Source organism: Poecilia reticulata, chromosome 15 (assembly GCF_904066995.2).
Source record: "Poecilia reticulata chromosome 15, P_reticulata-male-v2, whole genome shotgun sequence".
Taxonomy (NCBI): domain Eukaryota; kingdom Metazoa; phylum Chordata; class Actinopteri; order Cyprinodontiformes; family Poeciliidae; genus Poecilia; species Poecilia reticulata.
The window spans coordinates 27,677,830-27,696,803 of record NC_088844.1 but is presented as its reverse complement, the minus strand read 5'-3'; the positions used below and the strand labels follow the sequence as shown (position 1 = coordinate 27,696,803).

Genomic DNA, 18,974 nt, shown 5'->3' with positions numbered 1-18,974 from the left:
GGGATTGAAGCGCAAAATTCTAGCCTTCTGTTGAGGTAATGGTGATTGAGTTCATATATTTTAATTGATTTCAGTTGCCCGGACATACACATTGGTTTTCTAAGCAGAAAACTAATGACAAATACATATTTATCTTAAATGCACTTTTAGTTCAGAGGTTTTACCGAAACACTTGAATGCAACATACGTCACTCGAGAAAAGGACAGACACGTTTATTCAACTTAAGAGATTTGATTGACATTCTTATCAGTTTAATGTCTCTTTAGAGTAAACATTTTTATCAGCAATGCTATAAAACGTTTGGGGAGAGGCCGAGCTAGACCAGTCCTTGAAATAAGCAGTTGTAATCTGACGCAGCTGCATGAGGCTGCGATAAAAAGCGATCATAAACGTTTTTCTAAACCACTCGTAAATGGAGGCTATCTTGGGTCGTAAACCTGAAGACTTGGAGGATTACTATGGGTTGTTAGGTTGTGATGAACTGTCATCGGTAAGTTCCCAGTGGATTACTCAAGGCTCTGTCTATTTGCTGGAACATTACATCTTCGCATGACAAATCGAAACACGTTTCTTTAAATACTAATGCAGAAGCATAGAGTATTGGACGAATATTATTGATAAATTGTTATTTAAAGACTCAGTTTGTTGTTCAAAGTGAATTTATGTGAAACCTGTTGCTTCACGACATAAGAATCGATCTTTCGCAAATCAAATAAACCTTTTACAGATCAAAAACTGGATTTGAAAGACTCTGCTATTAGAAGAGAATAATTTAATCCTGTTTTGAAAAGTCTGCATTTTGTAGTTTTTAAACTAGAGTTTGAATTCATCATCTTAGTATCTGCTTAGAGTCGTGGATGGTGATGCTCTGTCCAGGAACCATCTCTCGTAGCAGTCAGTGTTGCAATGAATCTGAAGAGGCCTCTGACTGAAGACCGTTGCTGTGTGACGGTCTGATGATACTAGCAACTCAATTTCCAGGCATCAGAGACAATATTCCACAGTATTATTGAAATGTATCTGAATTATTTTTCTGTTTTTGTGTATGTTTTCTTAAAGACTGAGCAAATTGTGAATGAATACAAGATCAGAGCCTTAGCATGTCACCCAGATAAACACCAGGACAACCCAACTGCAGGTGAATCTCAGATTAACTTCTCTTCAACTGAAAATATTTGTTAATTCAATGGTTTTCTTGCGATTGTATGAGATGCACCAGTGTTCTGCAACCTTTGCAATCCATAGAGCCACATTTACGAGTTTCAAGACACAAAATGTCCTTGTTAATCCAGGCTCTTTGAAAAAAGACATCTTATAATTTTTGACAAATTATCAACTACAGTAAATAATAAATAATTTGATATTTGCATATAGTTTCCAGCCTAATAACAAGAAAAGTATTAACATGTCATAGACATAATTATTCTAAGACTTTTCTTTCTTCTGGTCAGTGGTTGATTTCCAAAAGCTGCAAGAAGCCAAAGAGGTTCTGTGCGACGAAGCCAAACGGAGAAACTACGACCTGTGGAAAAGAAGTGGGATTAGTATTCCCTTCCAGGAATGGCGGGCCCTGAATGATTCGGTAAAAACGGTACGAACCGTCTTCAATCTCTGTAGGTTTCCAGGTTTCGCTGCAGCTGCAGTTGACTAACTGACGCAGCTTTTTTTGTGTTTGCAGTCGATGCATTGGGCTGTGAGAACCAAGAAAGAACCGATGCTGGAGTCCTGCCAACCGGAAGATCCGGCTGCTTCACAGACCGACGAAACATTGGAGAATCCTTCAAACGAAGCAGCGTTATGTAAGTAAATAACATCAGGTGTTTTTTTTATTACTTTAATAAATATATTTAAACTTGTCTGCTAGTCCAAGTGACAGTTAAATACACAGAAAAAGAATCATCTTGGCCACCAACTTGTGTGACGAGTGTTCTAATCATATGGACTTTGAATTCAGGTCAATTCTACAACAAAATGTTAAAGCCAGGATACGTTTTTTTAAAACTGTGACAATAAAGTCAAAATATTGCAAAAATACAGTCAAATACAGCCATAATTATATTTTAAATAATGTGAGAATAAAGCCGTACTCCAAAAACCAACAAAAAATAAAAATGAGAAATGTTGAGCATTTTGTGAAGTTAAGCTTTGGTATCAGTTTTACAGATAAGGAAATACTCAATTTTCTAACACTTTAAAATAAAATGATTATCAAAGCTTTTTTTCTCATTAAAACAACTTTTTTTCCCACAATTTTTAGATGTTCTGGTAAAATTGCATCTTTATTCCTTCAATATTATTACTTGTAATTAAGCAAAAAAAAAAAAAAAATCATCATAGACATGGCACCATATAATCCATAAAATGGACGACTGAAATAAAAGCCACTTTTTGAAAGTCATTTCTTATTTTGTTTTTAGAAAAGAATGAATAAAAAAACTGAGATTTTATTTTTAAGTCAAATTCATGTTGTGACCAAGAACCAAGAGTCTTCAAAGAATAAATGTGGATGGTGGAATTTAAGATATGCACACCACACCTTTCAGATTTTAATTTGAAAATAATCATATAATGTCTGAAAACAATGAGTACTCTTCATTCCATTTCATAGTTAGGTGCTACTTTGTGTCTATCAGACAAAAGTGCAATAAAATACGCAAACATGGAACGATGAAGGAATATTTATCTTCATTTTCACATCATTGTCTACCTTAAAATAATCTTTTTTTTTTCCCAATTAGGTGATTTCTATCATCAGCGTTTCCGTTGGGCCTCCGACTCCCCATCATGTCTGCTGCAGAAGTTCAGAAATTATGAAATATAAATGAATTGGCATTAAAAGCTAGCTCTGGTTACTCTCTTCAAGTATTTGCTTCCTGCTGTTTTCAGGTGTTCAGCTGCTGAACACCGACCTTCTTAAGAATATGTAGTTTGTGTCTATGGTATTAAAAATGTGTGGATGTGAATGTTTCTGTTCCAGATGAATAAATATGACATGTTCCATATTTTATGTGATAAAATCTAAATGTAAATTATTTTTTTATGTTTTGTGTAACTTTTGATGTTAATGCTGTGAATGTAATACATTTGGTAGCTAATGTTATTTGTCTCGTCTTTTAAACTAACCAGAGGAATTTCAGCTTTTTGTGCCACTGACTCCTGTTCAAAATGGTTCTGTTTTTCAAATAAACTACAGTTTCAATGTGATTTATTATTTTGTCATTCTCTGGTGTAAATTTGATATTAAAAGTTTATGTTTCAGGATTAGACATTACTCTATTTGGGTTCAGGCCAGAATTATAGCTGCTGCTGATCTACATCAACTGAACGCAAGATTATTTGGATATATGTAATTAAAAGAGAGTAAACTCATATTTTCTTTAAATATTTGCTTACCAAAATTAACAGTGATACCAATTTTTTTACACAACACACACCACCTGCAAATACTAAAACATAATTTGTTGGTAATGATGTTTTTTAAACCTTTAATAGTTAATATATAGTTTTTAAATTACGCTTGTTTTATTTTCTTATACAGATTTCTCAACAATGATTATTTTTGTAAGGGTTTTTCTCAACAAAAAAGCAGTTTGACTGTATTGATGTGGAATTGTGTTATTTGCGTTGCTGTCCAGTTGGGGGCGCTGTGGAACCAAGAAGTTGCAGTGGTTTTGAGAAGAAACCGTGAGGTTCTTGTTGCTCCTGGACGCGTTATTGCTGAGGTTGGGTAGCAGTTAGTGAGGCGGTGTAAAAACACGAGGCGTGGATGCAGTAAAAAGACTGAGTCTCGCTGTATTACTCAGGCTGCGCTACAGCGTCTATTCACAGGCGCGATCCCACTACTGAGCGGCACGGGGGCTTTGGCCTGCTCCGTCTCCGACCTGGGCCGATGCACCCCTCCTTGGGCGACCTGGTGGTCCCGGGCTCCCCCAGGAGCACCATATCGATACCGAGCTTAGTGCGGACACCCGATCGGCATAGTCCACTGCAGCTCAGAGCTCCTGAGCTCAAGCGATCCGCCAGCCTCAGCCTCCCGGTAGCTTGGATTACAGGCGCGCGCCACCGCACCCGGCGAAGGCTGCCCGCGCTCAGCGGACTTTTAGCCTTCAGTACGGTGACGTCATCGCGTACTGCCGCCGCCGTCTGCTGGATCGCAACAATCAAACATTTTCCTTTTTCTTACTTGAAACAGGAGACTACTACTTATTTATCATTCATTTAAAACACTTAACTCCGACATGTAAGAGAAATAGAAAAATTTGTATCTTTCCGCTAACAAACTCAGACATTTTATATGAATCGGAGAGACGTGAAAATTTTAGTTTGAAAAGTCAAAAATCCATTTGAAAAAAAGAGAAAATTGTCGTTTTTTCTAGCAAATATTTTACTTTTGGAGCTCAGAATTGTACTTGTTTTTATAGAAAATGTCTGAGTTGTTTGGCGGAAATGTACTCCTTCATTTTCTATCTACAATGGCCCTAATACGCTGTCGTAAGTTAACTGTCTTTAATAAAGCAAATTGATTGTTGCGATCCAGCAGACGGCGGCAGTACGCGATGACGTCACCGTACTGAAGGCTAAAAGTCCGCTGAGCGCGGGCAGCCTTCGCCGGGTGCGGTGGCGCGCGCCTGTAATCCAAGCTACCGGGAGGCTGAGGCTGGCGGATCGCTTGAGCTCAGGAGCTCTGAGCTGCAGTGGACTATGCCGATCGGGTGTCCGCACTAAGCTCGGTATCGATATGGTGCTCCTGGGGGAGCCCGGGACCACCAGGTCGCCTAAGGAGGGGTGCACCGGCCCAGGTCGGAGACGGAGCAGGCCAAAGCCCCCGTGCCGCTCAGTAGTGGGATCGCGCCTGTGAATAGACGCTGTAGCGCAGCCTGAGTAATACAGCGAGACTCAGTCTTTTTACTGCATCCACGCCTCGTGTTTTTACACCGCCTCACTCACTGCTACCCAACCTCAGCAATAACGCGTCCAGGAGCAACAAGAACCTCACGTTTAGCAACAAGAACCTCACGTTTAGCAACAAGAACCTCACGTTTTCTTCTCAAAACCACTGCAACTTCTTGGTTCCACAGCGCCCCCAACTGGACAGCAACGCAAATAACACAATTCCACATCAATACAGTCAAACTGCTTTTTTGTTGAGAAAAACCCTTACAAAAATAATCATTGTTGAGAAATCTGTATAAGAAAATAAAATAAGCGTAATTTAAAAACTATTTTGATATTTAGTTAGTATTAATCTTAAATTAATATTAATCTGATCGGTAAATCTGCGTATCAGTGTATGAATGTGCGCGCGTTTGTGAATGCGAATGGGTGAATGTGACATGTGTAAAGCGCGTTGAGTGGTCAAAATGATCGGAAAAGCGCTATACAAGTTCGGTCCTTTTACCATTTATTAAAGGTATAAAGATTAAACTTACAGTATTTCTTAATATCCTTAATATCACAGGTGGGCAGAATAGCCAAAAATTGTACTCAAGTAAGAGTAGCACTACTTCAACATATTTTTACTCAGTAGCCGTCCAAGAATTTACTCAAGTAAGAGTAAAAAAGAATTTTGTAAAAAGTATTCAAGTACTGACTTATTATAATGACTTAGACAAACTGAAACCTCCATATTAATGATTTAGTGCGGTCCGCCACGGCAAAGGGAAAACAATGCCGAAAAACCGCTTATGTTTCTGTTAATACGGCAATATAACAAAGATTGTTTGTAACAAAGATGTCACAGTCTGATCAAATTTCAAACCCCAAAAATGTTAACCATTCTCAGAATGAATTCATCTCGCTGACTATAAAATTATTTGCCAACTTGTTTCCACTATAAACTAATTTAATGTATTGACCGAATGGAGTCGCAAGTGAAAGTTTATTAACCACCACAAGATGGCAGAAAAGGCACAACGAACCTTCCTGCTTCTCTTCCGGTGCCTCAGACATGTGCTTCCGGTGTCAGCAGGTCCATGTGGTAAACAAGCTGAAGCAGAAACATGGAGCCTTCTGATAAGTGGACGAATTTGCCTCATGGACCGAGTTTGAAGAACCTGACGGACGGAGGCTTCGGGAAACTGAAGGACAAACAGCACCCCGCCGTCCAGGACCTCACCAAGGCCCACATCGAGTCCTTTAACCAGGCTGTCACCGAGGGACTCTCTCGGGTCGTCCTGGTGGGTCGCCGGACATTGAATACGGAGTTATTTAGCTTAAGATGCTAAATTATATCGATTTGTCACTCAGCTATATGCCAAGCGGGTGAAATCATTCTGGGTAAAATTAGAGCAAATTGAAACCCAAACATAATTTTTTATAAAGTTATTCCAGTTTATGTTCTCCCCTCTGTCAGACTAAACTTTACTTGTTTTAGGGTAATTTTTTTAATTATTTCTATTTGGTGGATTCGAGAAAACTTTGTGAGAAAATTTTTTAGTTGTTTTTTTTTTTTTGTAAATTTGTTTATTGTGTTTTAGCATCTAATTTGAGCAGGAAGGTGATTTGTTTGGTGACAATAACACGATTTGCTTCGATTGTTTCAGTGTATATATTTGTGTGAAATTAATGTGTAAAGTGTACACTTTATTAAACTGAATTGATAACTAATTAAATAACATTTCCCCACTATTTTAATTTGAGATTCAGCCGTAACAGAAAGCTATAAACGGAGTTGGGCGATATGGCTGTAAAATGTATCACAATATTAGCATTTCATATCAGTCTTTATCAATAATTATTGATTAGTTTTTCTCTTTTAAATATCTGAAATACAAGAAAGGTTACTGGACTTTCTTGTTTCATCTGGCTTTTACTCTGTTGTTTTTTATTTTTACGCAGTTGTGACAGACGGAGGAGAAACTGGAAACTGCTGCTGTGCCAATTACTCAGCAGGCTGTTGCTAGGCAACCAAAGAGTGAGAGAGTTAGTTGATTCCACCAACCTAGCTTAGCTACCTTTCCTCTGCCTACATCACCCAGAATGCTGTGCAGTTCAGAATTGGCATTCAGTGAATATTGAATATTTTCTAGACGTATTATACTGATATTATGTCTATCCCGCTATATATTGTTATTGATGTATTAGCTATGAGCTGGGCGTCGTCCATGTCTGATTTTACCCGGTGTTTCCTCTCAGGCCATCCCGCCCATGGAGTTCATGTTCAAACAGAACAAAGTGACCCTCGCCTTTGTGGAAGCTTCCATCCACAACCCAGTGGTCGCCAAGGGCAGCATCTGCACCGAGATGAAGGTTTACCCCGCAGAGTGCCGAGGCAGGAGGTGCTCCTACAAAGGAAAGCTGGTGGTAAGGCCCCATCCCTCAGACCAGGATCAAAATGGAGACCTTTGACCTCTGTTTGACAGCGCGTTGCGTCGTTTTAGGCGGACATCAGCTGGGCGATCAACGGCATCCCAAAAGGAATCATCAAGCAGTCCCTGGGTCAGGTACCGATCATGGTGAAGTCCAAGCTCTGCAACCTCCACGGCTTGTCGCCTAAGGAGCTCGTAAAGCATCATGAAGAGGCAGAGGTTCGCTACGCCATCCGTGATTCATCGTCAACCATGACGGTCAATCAGATTCAAGCTTTAAAAGCGCAGGAGTTGTTCCAGTCAAATCCCGCTAATTGTCTTTGACCTGGCAGGAAATGGGAGGTTACTTCATCATGAACGGCATCGAGAAGGTCGTCCGCATGCTGATACAGCAGAGGAGGAACTATCCGGTCGCCATGTGCAGGCCCAAGTGGAAGAGCCGCGGTCAGGGATACACCCAGTACGGTAAGGACGCAGAGCCACTCCTCCTTTAAAAACGAGCGCCGCCCCTTTAAGAACAAGCCCCGCCCTCCTCTGCTGGCAGGTATCTCCATGCACTGCGTGAGGGAGGAGCACTCGGCCATCAACATGAACCTCCATTACCTGGAGAACGGCACCGTGATGCTGAACTTCATCTACCAGAAGGAGCTGTTCTTCCTGCCGCTCGGCTTCGCTCTGAAGGTAACGCACCGATCCAGTACCGGTACCGATCCGATAACCGTATCGGTAAAGATACAATTCTACTACATGTGTCTGATGCATGAATGCAGATCTATTCATTCTGATTCTGTTTATTTTACCTTGTATTTATAATTCCTAATTGCACTTTCTTGGTGTGTTCAAGAATGATCAAATAACTTATAATCCAGTGCATTTATATGACGGCGCAAAAAAAAACTATTTTTTTTAGATTAATTTCAGAAATTTGGTAGGAAAACTTGGAAATTTATGAGCTCTGAAAGTATAAACTTTGCTACGACAAACAAAGAAATTTTGGGATTAGTTTAAAAAATTTTCTACAAATAAATTAGAATACTAGACGTCGGATATTGGAATTGGAAAAGTGGGTGGGTGCCCTCCTCATTTTAAGTTTGTATTTTGTTTGCCTCTCGCTGCTCAGGCTCTGGTGGACTTCACAGATTTCCAGATCTACCAGGAGCTGATCAAAGGTAGCGAGGACAACTCCTTCTATAAGACCTGCGTGTCAGAAATGCTGCGCATGGTGTCGGAGGAGGGCTGCACCACCCGCAGCAAGGTGCTCGACTACCTGGGCGAGCGCTTCCGGGTCAAGCTGAGCATACCGGAGTGGTACACCAACGAGCAATGCGCCAACTTCCTGCTAAAGTAAGCACTTATTATAATGTACAAAGAACCTCTTTAAGAAGCTTTCATGTCTTTTATTGTAATTTTGAGGATTAGTGCTTAGAGAAGGGGTGTCCAATGTGTGGCTCGGGGGCCATTTGTGGTCTGATTGTGTGTGGCCCTTCACTTCAGTTAAAGAATAATAGCAAGCCAGTTTATCAGATAATACTGTTTTGTAATTTAATGCTGCAGAGGTGCAGCATTGAGTCCTGTGTCGCATGCTAAACTGTCCTCTGTCTCAGTTCCCGGCTCGTGACGTCAACTTCCTGGGAAGAGCAGGAAATAAAAATGAATAAAAATGATGGTGAGACTCTGCGTTTTGTGTGCAGCGAATGCCTCTGCATCCACCTGAAGTCGGACCTGGAGAAGTTCTACCTGCTGTGCTTCTCGACCCGGAAGCTATTCAACTTCGCCAAGCAGGAGTGCATGGAGGAGAACCCGGACAGCCTGATGTGCCAGGAGGTTCTGACTCCGGGTCAGCTCTACCTCATGTTCCTGAAGGTCAGACCCGCCCGCCCTTATTTGGCTTCTTCCTGTCTGCTCTGTATCCTTCCTTCTTTCTGCCCCTCTTTCCTTCATCTCTCCTTTCCTTCTGTGTTACCCTGTTTGTCTCCTTTCTTTCTATTTTGATTCCTTTCTTTTTTCCTTCCTTCCTTTCCTGTTTTTCCTTCCTTCCTTTCCTGTTTTTCCTTCCTTCCTTTCCTGTTTTTCCTTCCTTCCTTTCCTGTTTTTCCTTCCTTCCTTTCCTGTTTTTCCTTCCTTCCTTTCCTGTTTTTCCTTCCTTCCTTTCCTGTTTTTCCTTCCTTCCTTTCCTGTTTTTCCTTCCTTCCTTCCTTCCTTCCTTCCTTCCTTCCTTCCTTCCTTCCTTCCTTCCTTCCTTCCTTCCTTCCTTCCTTCCTTCCTTCCTTCCTTCCTTCCTTCCTTCCTTCCTTCCTTCCTTCCTTCCTTCCTTCCTTCCTTCCTTCCTTCCTTCCTCCCTCCCTCCCTCCCTCCCTCCCTCCCTCTCGTCTTCGTTAAGATTTCATTTAACACAGTTGAATCTCTCGCAGGAGAAACTAACGGCGTGGCTAACGTCGGTGAAGCTTTCCTTCGATAAGCGAGGGACCAAGCTGACCGGCGAACTGAGCACTGAGCATGTGATGAAGTTGTTGAGCATGGGGTCGGATTTAACCAAACCGTTTGAATATCTGCTGGCCACCGGGAACCTGCACTCCAAAACAGGTACACACAACAACAACAACCACAAAGTCCAGCTAGCTAACTACTTAACTTGAGATTAAAGAAATTATCTTAATGTTTGGAAGAGGATGAGCAGCTAAAATGCTAATGTTAGCTCAATGTTGCCACTAACACCGACTTACTCCGTTTAGTTTACAAACATTTGTTTATAAGCTAAAATGAGATCTGACTACTTTGATTTAAGACTTTAACATGTTTTAATAGCTAAAGTTGCATCTAATTAAAGGGCATTTTTAAATCTAAAAGGTCAGTTGAAATGGCATTAGCAGAAAGCTCTTCCTGTGGGGTCAAAGGTCGTGTCGTCCTCCAGGTCTCGGCATGCTGCAGAGCACGGGCCTGTGCGTCGTGGCTGACAAGCTGAACTTCATCCGCTACCTGTCGCACTTCCGCTGCGTCCACAGAGGCGCCGCCTTCGCCAAGATGAGGACGACGTCGGTCAGGAAGCTGCTGCCGGAGTCCTGGGGCTTCCTGTGTCCGGTCCACACGCCGGACGGCGAGCCCTGCGGCCTCATGAACCACATGACGGCGAGCTGCGAGGTCGTCACCGCCACCGCCTACACCACCGCGCTGCCGGGACTGCTCTGTTCGCTGGGTGAGGAAAACACCGCCGGACTTCTGTTGCTTTTCCTTTCTTTCTGTTTCTTTCTTCTTTCTGTTTTTTTTTTCTGTTTCTTTCTTTCAATCTGTAATTTTTCTCGTCTTCTTATTTTCTGTCCTCCCCTTCAGGTGTCACCCCGGTGGACGGTTCTCCGGGTCAGGCCTTCTCTGACTGCTACCCGGTGGTTCTGGATGGGTCCGTTGTCGGTTGGGTCGAAGCTGATTTGGCTCCGTCCGTCGCCGACTCGCTGCGCCGCTTTAAGGTGACTTGGATGAATATTCCTCGTCCTGCTGGTCGTTTTTCCAGGTAAACTTGACCTCTGAACTCTTCCTTCAGGTTCTGGGACAGAAAAAAGTCCCTCCCTGGACTGAGATCGTCCTGGTTCCTAAAACCGGGAAGCCCAGTTTGTATCCGGGCCTGTTCCTCTTCACTACGCTGTGCCGCATGATGCGACCCGTCCAGAATTTGGCTCTTGGGAAGCAAGAGCTGATTGGCACGTTTGAACAGGTAAATTATGCCTTATGGACATATTTTTAAACTGTTTTTGGGGAACCTGCAGCACTAAACCAGCTGCACGCTGTTGGCCTGCAGCTTTACCTCAACGTGGGAATCCTGGAGGCGGAGATAGAGCCGGGTGTTAGCACGCACCAGGAGCTGTTCCCCCACAGCATGCTCAGCGTGGTGGCCAACTTCATCCCCTACTCCGACCACAACCAGAGCCCCAGGAACATGTACCAGTGCCAGATGGGTGAGTCAGCTACACCGGGGGGTTCAAACTGTGGACCAGGGGCTATTTGTGGCCCTTTGGTTGATTTTCTGTGACCCTTGACTGGAATTCAAGAACGGCACAAATGTGACCATCCAACGCTTTTTGTAATGTTTTTTAGGATGAGATTTTCCATGACGACTTTTTATGTTCTTAATAAACGGAAAATGTCAAGTAAAACACAACAAGTTTTTCTTTAGCTATCCTTTTTTGTATTTCATAATAAGTCGTGCCACAAGCATCCAGCAAGATTTTACTGGGAAACAGACTTTGTAATCTTTTATATTAATTTGTGGCGTGACGACAGTTTGCCAGTCTGGATTGTTTCTCATTGTTATTTATTATCGTATGTTTATTATTATTACTTTATGTATTTATTAACTTATTTAAATTTTTTATTGTGTGCTATGCTGGGACAAATCAATTTTCCCCTTGTGGGATCAATAAAGTTTTATCTCTCTGCTAGTTAAGCTAGCAGAGAGTTAAGCTCTGCTAGGTTAACTCTGCTAGTTAAGCTAGCAGAGAAACTAACTAACGCTCTCACTCTTTAGTTACCTAGCAACTCGCTCATTCTCTGGTTACCTAGCAACAATCTGCTGGGTAACTAACACAGCAGCAGTTTAACGTTTTACCACCATGCCTAAAACCTGATTTAATAAAAAAAATGACAACATGGAGAGTAAACTGTGGCTGAAGCAGGAAATGTCACCAGTTTTGTAGTATTTCAGATATTTCAAACAAAACAAAAAACAATCAGTAATTACTGATATTGACTGTTATTGAATGTGTATATTGTGATTCACAGCCATAGAGTTAAATAGTTGTCACTTTTATTTTTTATCACATCAGTACCACAAAATATTATGGTAAAACTTTTAAGTCCATCTCTAATTTTAAGCCACAGAAATCATAAATAAACCATCCTGGAGGGACTGCGCAGCGTTGAGGAATCGTTTAATCGGCTATTTTCCACTGCAGGGAAGCAGACGATGGGATTCCCGCTGCACTCGTTCACGGATCGCTCCGACAACAAGCTGTACCGGCTCCAGACGCCGCAGAGCGCTCTGGTCCGGCCCTACATGTACGACCACTACAACCTGGACAACTACCCGAGCGGCACCAACGCCGTCGTCGCCGTCATCTCCTACACGGGCTACGACATGGAGGACGCCATGGTAAGCGCCGGTTAACGGTCTGGTGTCTGGAGCAGTCGTTATCAAACTCTGGTCCCCGGGCGCCCTCTAGTGGTCTGTAAGGTACTGCATGTAAACAACCATTTATTTGCCGTGACGTCAGCTAAAAGTGCGACTCGCACTAGTGATGGGAAAATGAAGCCTCACGAAGCAGTGAAGCTTTCCAGCCCTTTGCTTTGCAAAAAGGTTCATTACTCGATGCTCCATTCAGGACTCACTAGTGACATCTGCTGGTGAAACTAACAGCTTTGTCACTCAGTTGGATCATACTGCCAAAAATTAGTAAATAGTAAATATTGTCACAATGTTTTCATCAAACTCATATTTAGCAACAGGAGAATCAATGAAACCATATTTAATTGTCATATGTTTTAATTATTAAAATGATTTGTAGCCAATCTAATCCTGGTTTATGTTGAACGTCAGTGGTTGTGTTGGGTTTTCTTTTAGGTCAGATTTGACAATAAAGACATTTGATGTTTTAGTGTCTTGGGAGTGCAGTGCATGTTGGGGCGTTTGCTTTTTCTTGTATTTATCCCTGATCCCTTATATTTGGCTAGATGTTAAATTTTTAGTTCTGCAACAGGATTAAATCTGTTTCTGCTGTGAAAGACTGATATATCTTTGCTAATCAGACTACAAATAATAGTGGAACTTTGCAGAAGGTGAGAAATTGGGATGTGGAGGGTTAATTATTATCTAAGAAGAATTTTATTGTGAGGATAATCTCAAAGTATTCCCAGATGTCAGAGATTTTCCTCTTACTGGCTCCATTTCAGACAATTAATCAAGTTTACTTCTGTAGCACATTTAAGCAACAAAGCAGTTCATAAAATCACAAAAATATAAAGTCATAAAAAAACATAATCTACAATTGAGAAAACCAGTAACAAACATTACATTTTGATGAGTGACATCATCAATACACATCAAATATGTTGGTCAATGTTCATTTTATTTTGGCCACTGAAGACAAATATTCTCCTCTGGTGCGAGACCAAAAAGACAACAACCCATGATGCAGCGCGGCTCATCGCGCTTTTATTTTGAAAACCCACACGCAAAATGAAGCAGTCACGTGACCCAGGCAATGTGACATAGACATTAATACGTAAACGCCTCATGGAGCGGACCGGCCCGTTGCTGCGATACGTAACAGTGTCCGCCATATTGAATGTGGAATATGTGCCAGTAAGCTAATACAAGTGAATGGACCGAACTTTATAAAGTGCCGTTCTACAAAGTATTTTAAGTTAATACCCGTCATTGACACATTTTCTCACACACACAAATATATTTGGCAATCAAAGAAATTACTTAAGACAGAGTTTCTAACTTTTGATGTGATTATTAATTGTTTTGGGGGCATTTCTGAATAAAGACCACAAGGTTTTTATTTGATAGAAATGATTCTGATAATTTTTATATTGAAATTGATGAACAGACACACTTTTACAGTGTTTTATTAAAGAATATATTTACATAATTCCATAATTTAATGTACATTTAACATTTCAAGACAAGAAACAAATAATTTTCCTGTATTTATTTTTTATATGTTATTGAGAAATCAGTTATTGTCAAACATTAAACTACATATTTTTCTTACTTTTTTTTTCCAGAGAATAAATATTTATTACAGTTTGTCAACTCTGCTATTGACAGCAAAGAGTGAAAATAATTCTAACAGAGTAAATTATTTTTATTTCATTATATAAACTGTATTATTACACTAATACTTCAGATTGAGATATTTAAAAATACACAAAAAGTGAAAGAATAGAACATGTATTTATTATACTGGGAACACTGGTCATAGTCTTCAGTCTGCTGGTCATACTGGGAGAACTCAATGACTTCAGAGACGTCCTGGTTCACAGGCTAAAGCCAAGAATAAAAGAGAAATTATCCAAAAGTGAAATAGAAATCAACATCATCAATATATGTTTCCTTCACATTCATAAAAAGCCATTTTCAGCATGTTGGGCTCGGACTCGTAGCATCTTTATAGCTAAATACCGACATGGTGAAGCTGGGAAAGACTGAAGAACAGCAGCAGCTCCAGCTCTGATCCTGACTGATATTTACTCACTAAATCCTCTGGTTTTTAATAAACTTCTCCTCTAACAGCGGTTTTTCATCAGCTCTCTCATTAGAAAACAGTATGAAAACGTTAGCTGCTATGCTAACAATCAGCTGTTATTTTGGGCCAATTTAGCTACATAGGAAATATTTTTCGGTTGTTCAGAAGCTAATTTCTGGCTGCAAAGTCAAGTAATTCTGATCTTTTATCCTTGCCTGTAAAAATTAATGCCAATGAATCCAGTTTGTTTCGTAAAACGGTTGAAACAAGTCCACACAGCACAGGACTTAAGGAGCTCCGATTGCCCTGCTGCCACATAGAAGATGGCGGACGCTTTTACGTACGACGCAGCGCTCCATGAGGTGTGTACGTATTGATGTCTATGCAATGCGAGGCCTTGTTTGTTGCCAGTCACGTGGTTTTCAGCAAGACGACACATTCATGTACATAGACATGAATACGTAGACGCCTCATGGAGCGGGTCGGCCCGTTGCTGAGATACGTCACAGCGTCCGCCATATTGAATGTGAAGGACGCTGTGACGTCAGTAAGCCAGTAAGCTAATACAAGTAAATGCTCCGATTGCCCTGCTGCCTCATAGAAGATGGCGGACGCTTTTACGTATGACGCAGCGCTCCATGAGGCGTTTACGTATGACGCAGCGCTCCATGAGGCGTGTACGTATTGATGTCTATGCAATGCGAGGCCTTGTTTGTTGCCAGTCACGTGGTTTTCAGCAAGACGACACAAGCCTCGAAGCGGAGCTTCATCGGACACGCCCCCTTTTTACTCGGTACCAGCCTCGAAGCCTGGATTCAGATGGCCCAACACTAACTCGCACCGCTAGCTTACCAAAGTATTGTGTTTAGAAGTAATAATGGGTAAAAGGCTGAAATCTAGGTCAGAAAAAGTGAAGATACCGCTGGAAAGAAAACAACGTCGGGAATACTTATGATCGGAGGAAACTAAGTTAAACCTGCTGAGAGTATCGATGTGTCGTTCACGAACAATTAGATTTGTTTTGATCGGCTCTAAGCCGTGAACGAGTCTCTGTAGATGAGAACTGTTCTTTATTTTTACGTCTTTGTTTGCTTATAACGCTCCTGCTATTTTTTTTATTTAATTTAAAATGATTTAATTGGAAAATAAATACAATTGATAGAAGTGGGGGCGTTATTTTTATATTTAATGGTGCAGAAGACGGTTTTTGTTTCTGCCAAGCAGCTAATGTCTATTTTTCTTTTATTGTGATTCTAAATTACAAATAGCCGTCAAATGTTATAATTGCATACAACATTTGGTATTGAACAACTTCTTTTTTTATTTCTATGTATTTGACATCATTGGAAAGCATAGACTCCACATTTTCAGAATCTATAAGTCAAAATGGCCCCAGTAGATTTGTTCATGACAGTAACTGTTTTAAAGGCTAATCTTCTAATTTCAGGTTATATATATTAACATGTGGGGTAGTTTCATGTTAGGTGGTCCGTGTTTATTCGTTAAATGGGTTAATCAGCCTGAAAAGGTTTGAGAATCGTTGGTTTAGGGATGAAACGCTGACGCTTCTCAATGTCTTCAGATCGTGAACAAGTCGTCGTGGGAGAGAGGCTTCGCTCACGGGAGCATCTACAAGACGGAGTTGGTGGACCTGGCGGAGAAGGTGAAGGGAGAGGACGGCGTCGTGTTCGGGGCCAAGCCGGGCGACCCGAAAGTGAACGGGAAGCTGGATGTGGACGGGTTGCCTCACATCGGGTCGGTGATTCAGTACGGAGACCCGTTCTACAGCTACATCAACCTGAACACGGGACAAAGCCACGTCAGCTTCTACAGGTCACTGCTTTGAACAAACACAAACTTCACTGTTTCAAATACTCGTTAAAACTGTCACCATAATGTGACAGTTTAATAAGAGACGGATAATCTGTGAACAGATCAATCGATTACGAACACATAATCGACCAAAAAGCGATTGCTGGTCCGCCTATAAACTGCTGTCTCGGTTCGGTTCCTTTAAAAGCAGGAAGTGGACTACAGCACAGGGCATTCTGGGTAAATACAACCACAACACATGTGCCAGTTGAGCACCAGCAGAAGAAACGACTTGTTCTTTTTTTTTTTTAACAAAGACTAAAGAGAAATCCTACAGCTGCTGAATTTGGCGCTGCTCCATTTTTTTTTACATTTTGTGAAAAAGAAAGACCTGTTTATATTTCTCCAGAAATTTGTGTTTTTTTCTTCAGTAGTTCTTGGCTTAGCGCCTCCACAGGCGAGGAGGGGAACAGGTTTTTGAGTTTGGTTCATTTGACTCAGTGCAGTGGGAAAGAGAACCAGGGTGGGATAGTCAATATATACATTTAATAAATTACTCAAACTTGAGTAACTTTTAAAAAAAAATACATTTCTACAACTCTGTACTTTTTACTTTTACTGGAGTAATTTTATTAAGAAGTATTTCTACTCTTACTTCAGTAAAACTTCTGGATTTTCTACCCCCTGAATGAAAAACATGTTTTCACCAGAGATTCACCAGACTGACTGTTTTTTTTACCAAATACTTTTAGTCTTACTTGAGTAATTTCTTTTAACTTTTACTTGAGTAAAGATATTTTGAAGTAGAGCTACTCTGAATAGAACCACAGCAGTTGAAATGTAAAAAATGTTTTAATTTTCCGGACCATCAGATGTGAAAACACGTCTAACTGCATGTTTTGTGTCTGTAGGAGCCAAGAGGCTTGTGTCGTCGACAACATCAAGGTCTGCAGCAACGACACGGGATCGGGTCGCTTCAAACGCGTCTGCATCACCGTCCGAGTGCCGCGTAACCCAATGATCGGTGACAAGTTCGCCAGCCGCCACGGCCAGAAGGGCATCCTGAGCCGCCTGTGGCCGGCCGAGGACATGCCGTTCACCGAGAGCGGCATGAGCCCGGACATCCTCTTCAACCCGCACGGCTTTCCGTCCCGCATGACCATCGGGATGCTGATCGAGAGCATGGCCGGGAAGTCGGCCGCCCTGCACGGCCTGAGCCACGACGCCACGCCGTTCAGCTTCTCCGAGCAGAACTCCGCGCTGGAGTACTTCGGGGAGATGCTGCGCGCCGGCGGCTACAACTACTACGGCACGGAGCGGCTCTACAGCGGGCTGAGCGGCCAGGAGCTGGAGGCCGACATCTTCATCGGCGTCGTGTACTACCAGCGGCTCCGCCACATGGTGTCCGATAAGTTCCAGGTGCGCACGACGGGAGCGCGGGATAAGGTGACCAACCAGCCGGTGGGAGGAAGGAACATCCAGGGTGGGATTCGGTTCGGGGAGATGGAGCGGGACGCGCTGCTGGCCCACGGCTCGTCCTTCCTGCTGCAGGACCGGCTGTTCAACTGCTCGGACCGCTCCGTGGCGCAGGTGTGCGTGGACTGCGGCAGCCTGCTGTCGCCGCTGCTGGAGAAGCCGCCGCCGTCCTGGTCGGCCATGCGCCACCGGAAGACGGTGTGCAGTTTGTGCGGGAAGAGCGACTCCGTGGACTCCGTGTCTGTTCCGTACGTTTTCCGTTACTTCGTGGCCGAGCTGGCAGCGATGAACATCAAAGTCAAACTGGATGTGAAGTGAAAGGAACAATCAAAGCCTCTGTTTTCCTCTGCAGCTGTTTATCAGGTAGCGCTAAAGTTTGAATGTTTTGACCCTTAAATAAAAGATTTTTAACTGTCAGTTTTATTACATGATGGTTTTAGTGGCTGAGGACAGTAGCAGCAAGTCGAGCTGAAGATTTCAGAAACTGCAATTCCAAATATTTAGATACAAACTATTTAGTTTACAAATGAAATATCTAGGTTGCTAACAAGTCCAGTAAGATAGTTTAGTCGGAATAGAAATTAATTTAGTTGAAAAACCAAACATTTCACTTGCTAACTGAATATTTAGTGTAAATATCAGGCTATTTGGTTTACAAATAATATGTTTAGCTTGTTAATCAAGTCCAGAAGAGCAATATATTTAGTTTGTAAACAGTATTTATCTTGCTAATTGAATGTTTAGTCCAGAATACGAAGCTATTTATCTTACAAACCAGATATTTAGCTTTCAGCTTGCTAACTAAATATGTAGTCTGCAAGTTGAATATTTAACTTGCAAAGTTAATATTTAATTTGAAGGTATGTAGTTTATAAATCAAATATTTAGTTTGTCAACTAAAGGTTTAGTCCAGAATTCAAAGCTATTTAGTTTACAAATTTAGCTTATGAACTTAAAGTTTAGTTGGCAAGTTGAGCTTACATCTTGCTAAATATTTAGATTGAAACTGACATTTATGAATGGGTAAGATGTTGAAAAATTAACTCCAGTTTTTTTCTCTTATGACTAAATAACCCAGCTTATTCATTTTTACAGTGTAACTTTCCAAATGATACCCCATATCAGGGTTTCCCCCAG

General features: G+C 41.6%; 2 protein-coding genes and 1 long non-coding RNA gene across 4 annotated transcripts; 2 read left to right on the top strand and 1 right to left on the bottom strand.

Annotated features, from left to right (window-relative positions):
- The first annotated feature begins 56 nt into the window (after window positions 1–56).
- dnajc12 (DnaJ (Hsp40) homolog, subfamily C, member 12) lies at window positions 57–3,205 on the top strand. Of its 2 annotated transcripts, none has more exons than XM_008430009.3 (5): window positions 57–491; window positions 1,061–1,139; window positions 1,453–1,592; window positions 1,680–1,800; window positions 2,740–3,205. In XM_008430009.3, the coding sequence occupies exons 1-5, from the start codon at window positions 414–416 to the stop codon at window positions 2,820–2,822; spliced, it is 501 nt and encodes a 166-aa protein (XP_008428231.1). In that variant the 5' UTR covers window positions 57–413; the 3' UTR covers window positions 2,823–3,205. The 2 variants fall into 2 exon arrangements, with proteins under 2 accessions (XP_008428231.1, XP_081472333.1); XM_081616207.1 differs by lacking the exon at window positions 57–491 and adding an exon at window positions 548–952.
- A 1,574-nt stretch (window positions 3,206–4,779) lies between these two features.
- LOC145555082 (uncharacterized) lies at window positions 4,780–5,119 on the bottom strand. The gene is made up of 2 exons (XR_014091163.1): window positions 5,035–5,119; window positions 4,780–4,992 (listed from the first exon to the last, which is right to left on the bottom strand). It is a non-coding gene; the product is annotated as an uncharacterized LOC145555082 (long non-coding RNA).
- A 791-nt stretch (window positions 5,120–5,910) lies between these two features.
- On the top strand, window positions 5,911–18,254 carry polr1b (RNA polymerase I subunit B). Its single transcript, XM_008430005.3, has 15 exons — window positions 5,911–6,177; window positions 7,136–7,303; window positions 7,381–7,527; window positions 7,641–7,773; window positions 7,853–7,989; window positions 8,429–8,652; window positions 9,000–9,171; window positions 9,720–9,891; window positions 10,220–10,501; window positions 10,636–10,769; window positions 10,844–11,014; window positions 11,099–11,255; window positions 12,252–12,448; window positions 16,132–16,382; window positions 17,273–18,254. The coding sequence occupies exons 1-15, from the start codon at window positions 6,001–6,003 to the stop codon at window positions 18,153–18,155; spliced, it is 3,405 nt and encodes a 1,134-aa protein (XP_008428227.1). The 5' UTR covers window positions 5,911–6,000; the 3' UTR covers window positions 18,156–18,254.
- Window positions 18,255–18,974: the final 720 nt, after the last annotated feature.

Excerpts from the sequence above, each read along its gene's own strand:
- polr1b (XM_008430005.3), top strand. The coding sequence starts at position 6,001 with ATGGAGCCTTCTGATAAGTGGACGAATTTGCCTCATGGACCGAGTTTG. Across the intron at positions 11,256-12,251 it reads CATGTACCAGTGCCAGATGG|GGAAGCAGACGATGGGATTC; the intron begins GTGAGTCAGCTA and ends TTTCCACTGCAG. Across the intron at positions 12,449-16,131 it reads ACGACATGGAGGACGCCATG|ATCGTGAACAAGTCGTCGTG; the intron begins GTAAGCGCCGGT and ends CAATGTCTTCAG.
- dnajc12 (XM_008430009.3), top strand. The coding sequence starts at position 414 with ATGGAGGCTATCTTGGGTCGTAAACCTGAAGACTTGGAGGATTACTAT. Across the intron at positions 1,593-1,679 it reads TGAATGATTCGGTAAAAACG|TCGATGCATTGGGCTGTGAG; the intron begins GTACGAACCGTC and ends TTGTGTTTGCAG. Across the intron at positions 1,801-2,739 it reads TTCAAACGAAGCAGCGTTAT|GTGATTTCTATCATCAGCGT; the intron begins GTAAGTAAATAA and ends TTTCCCAATTAG.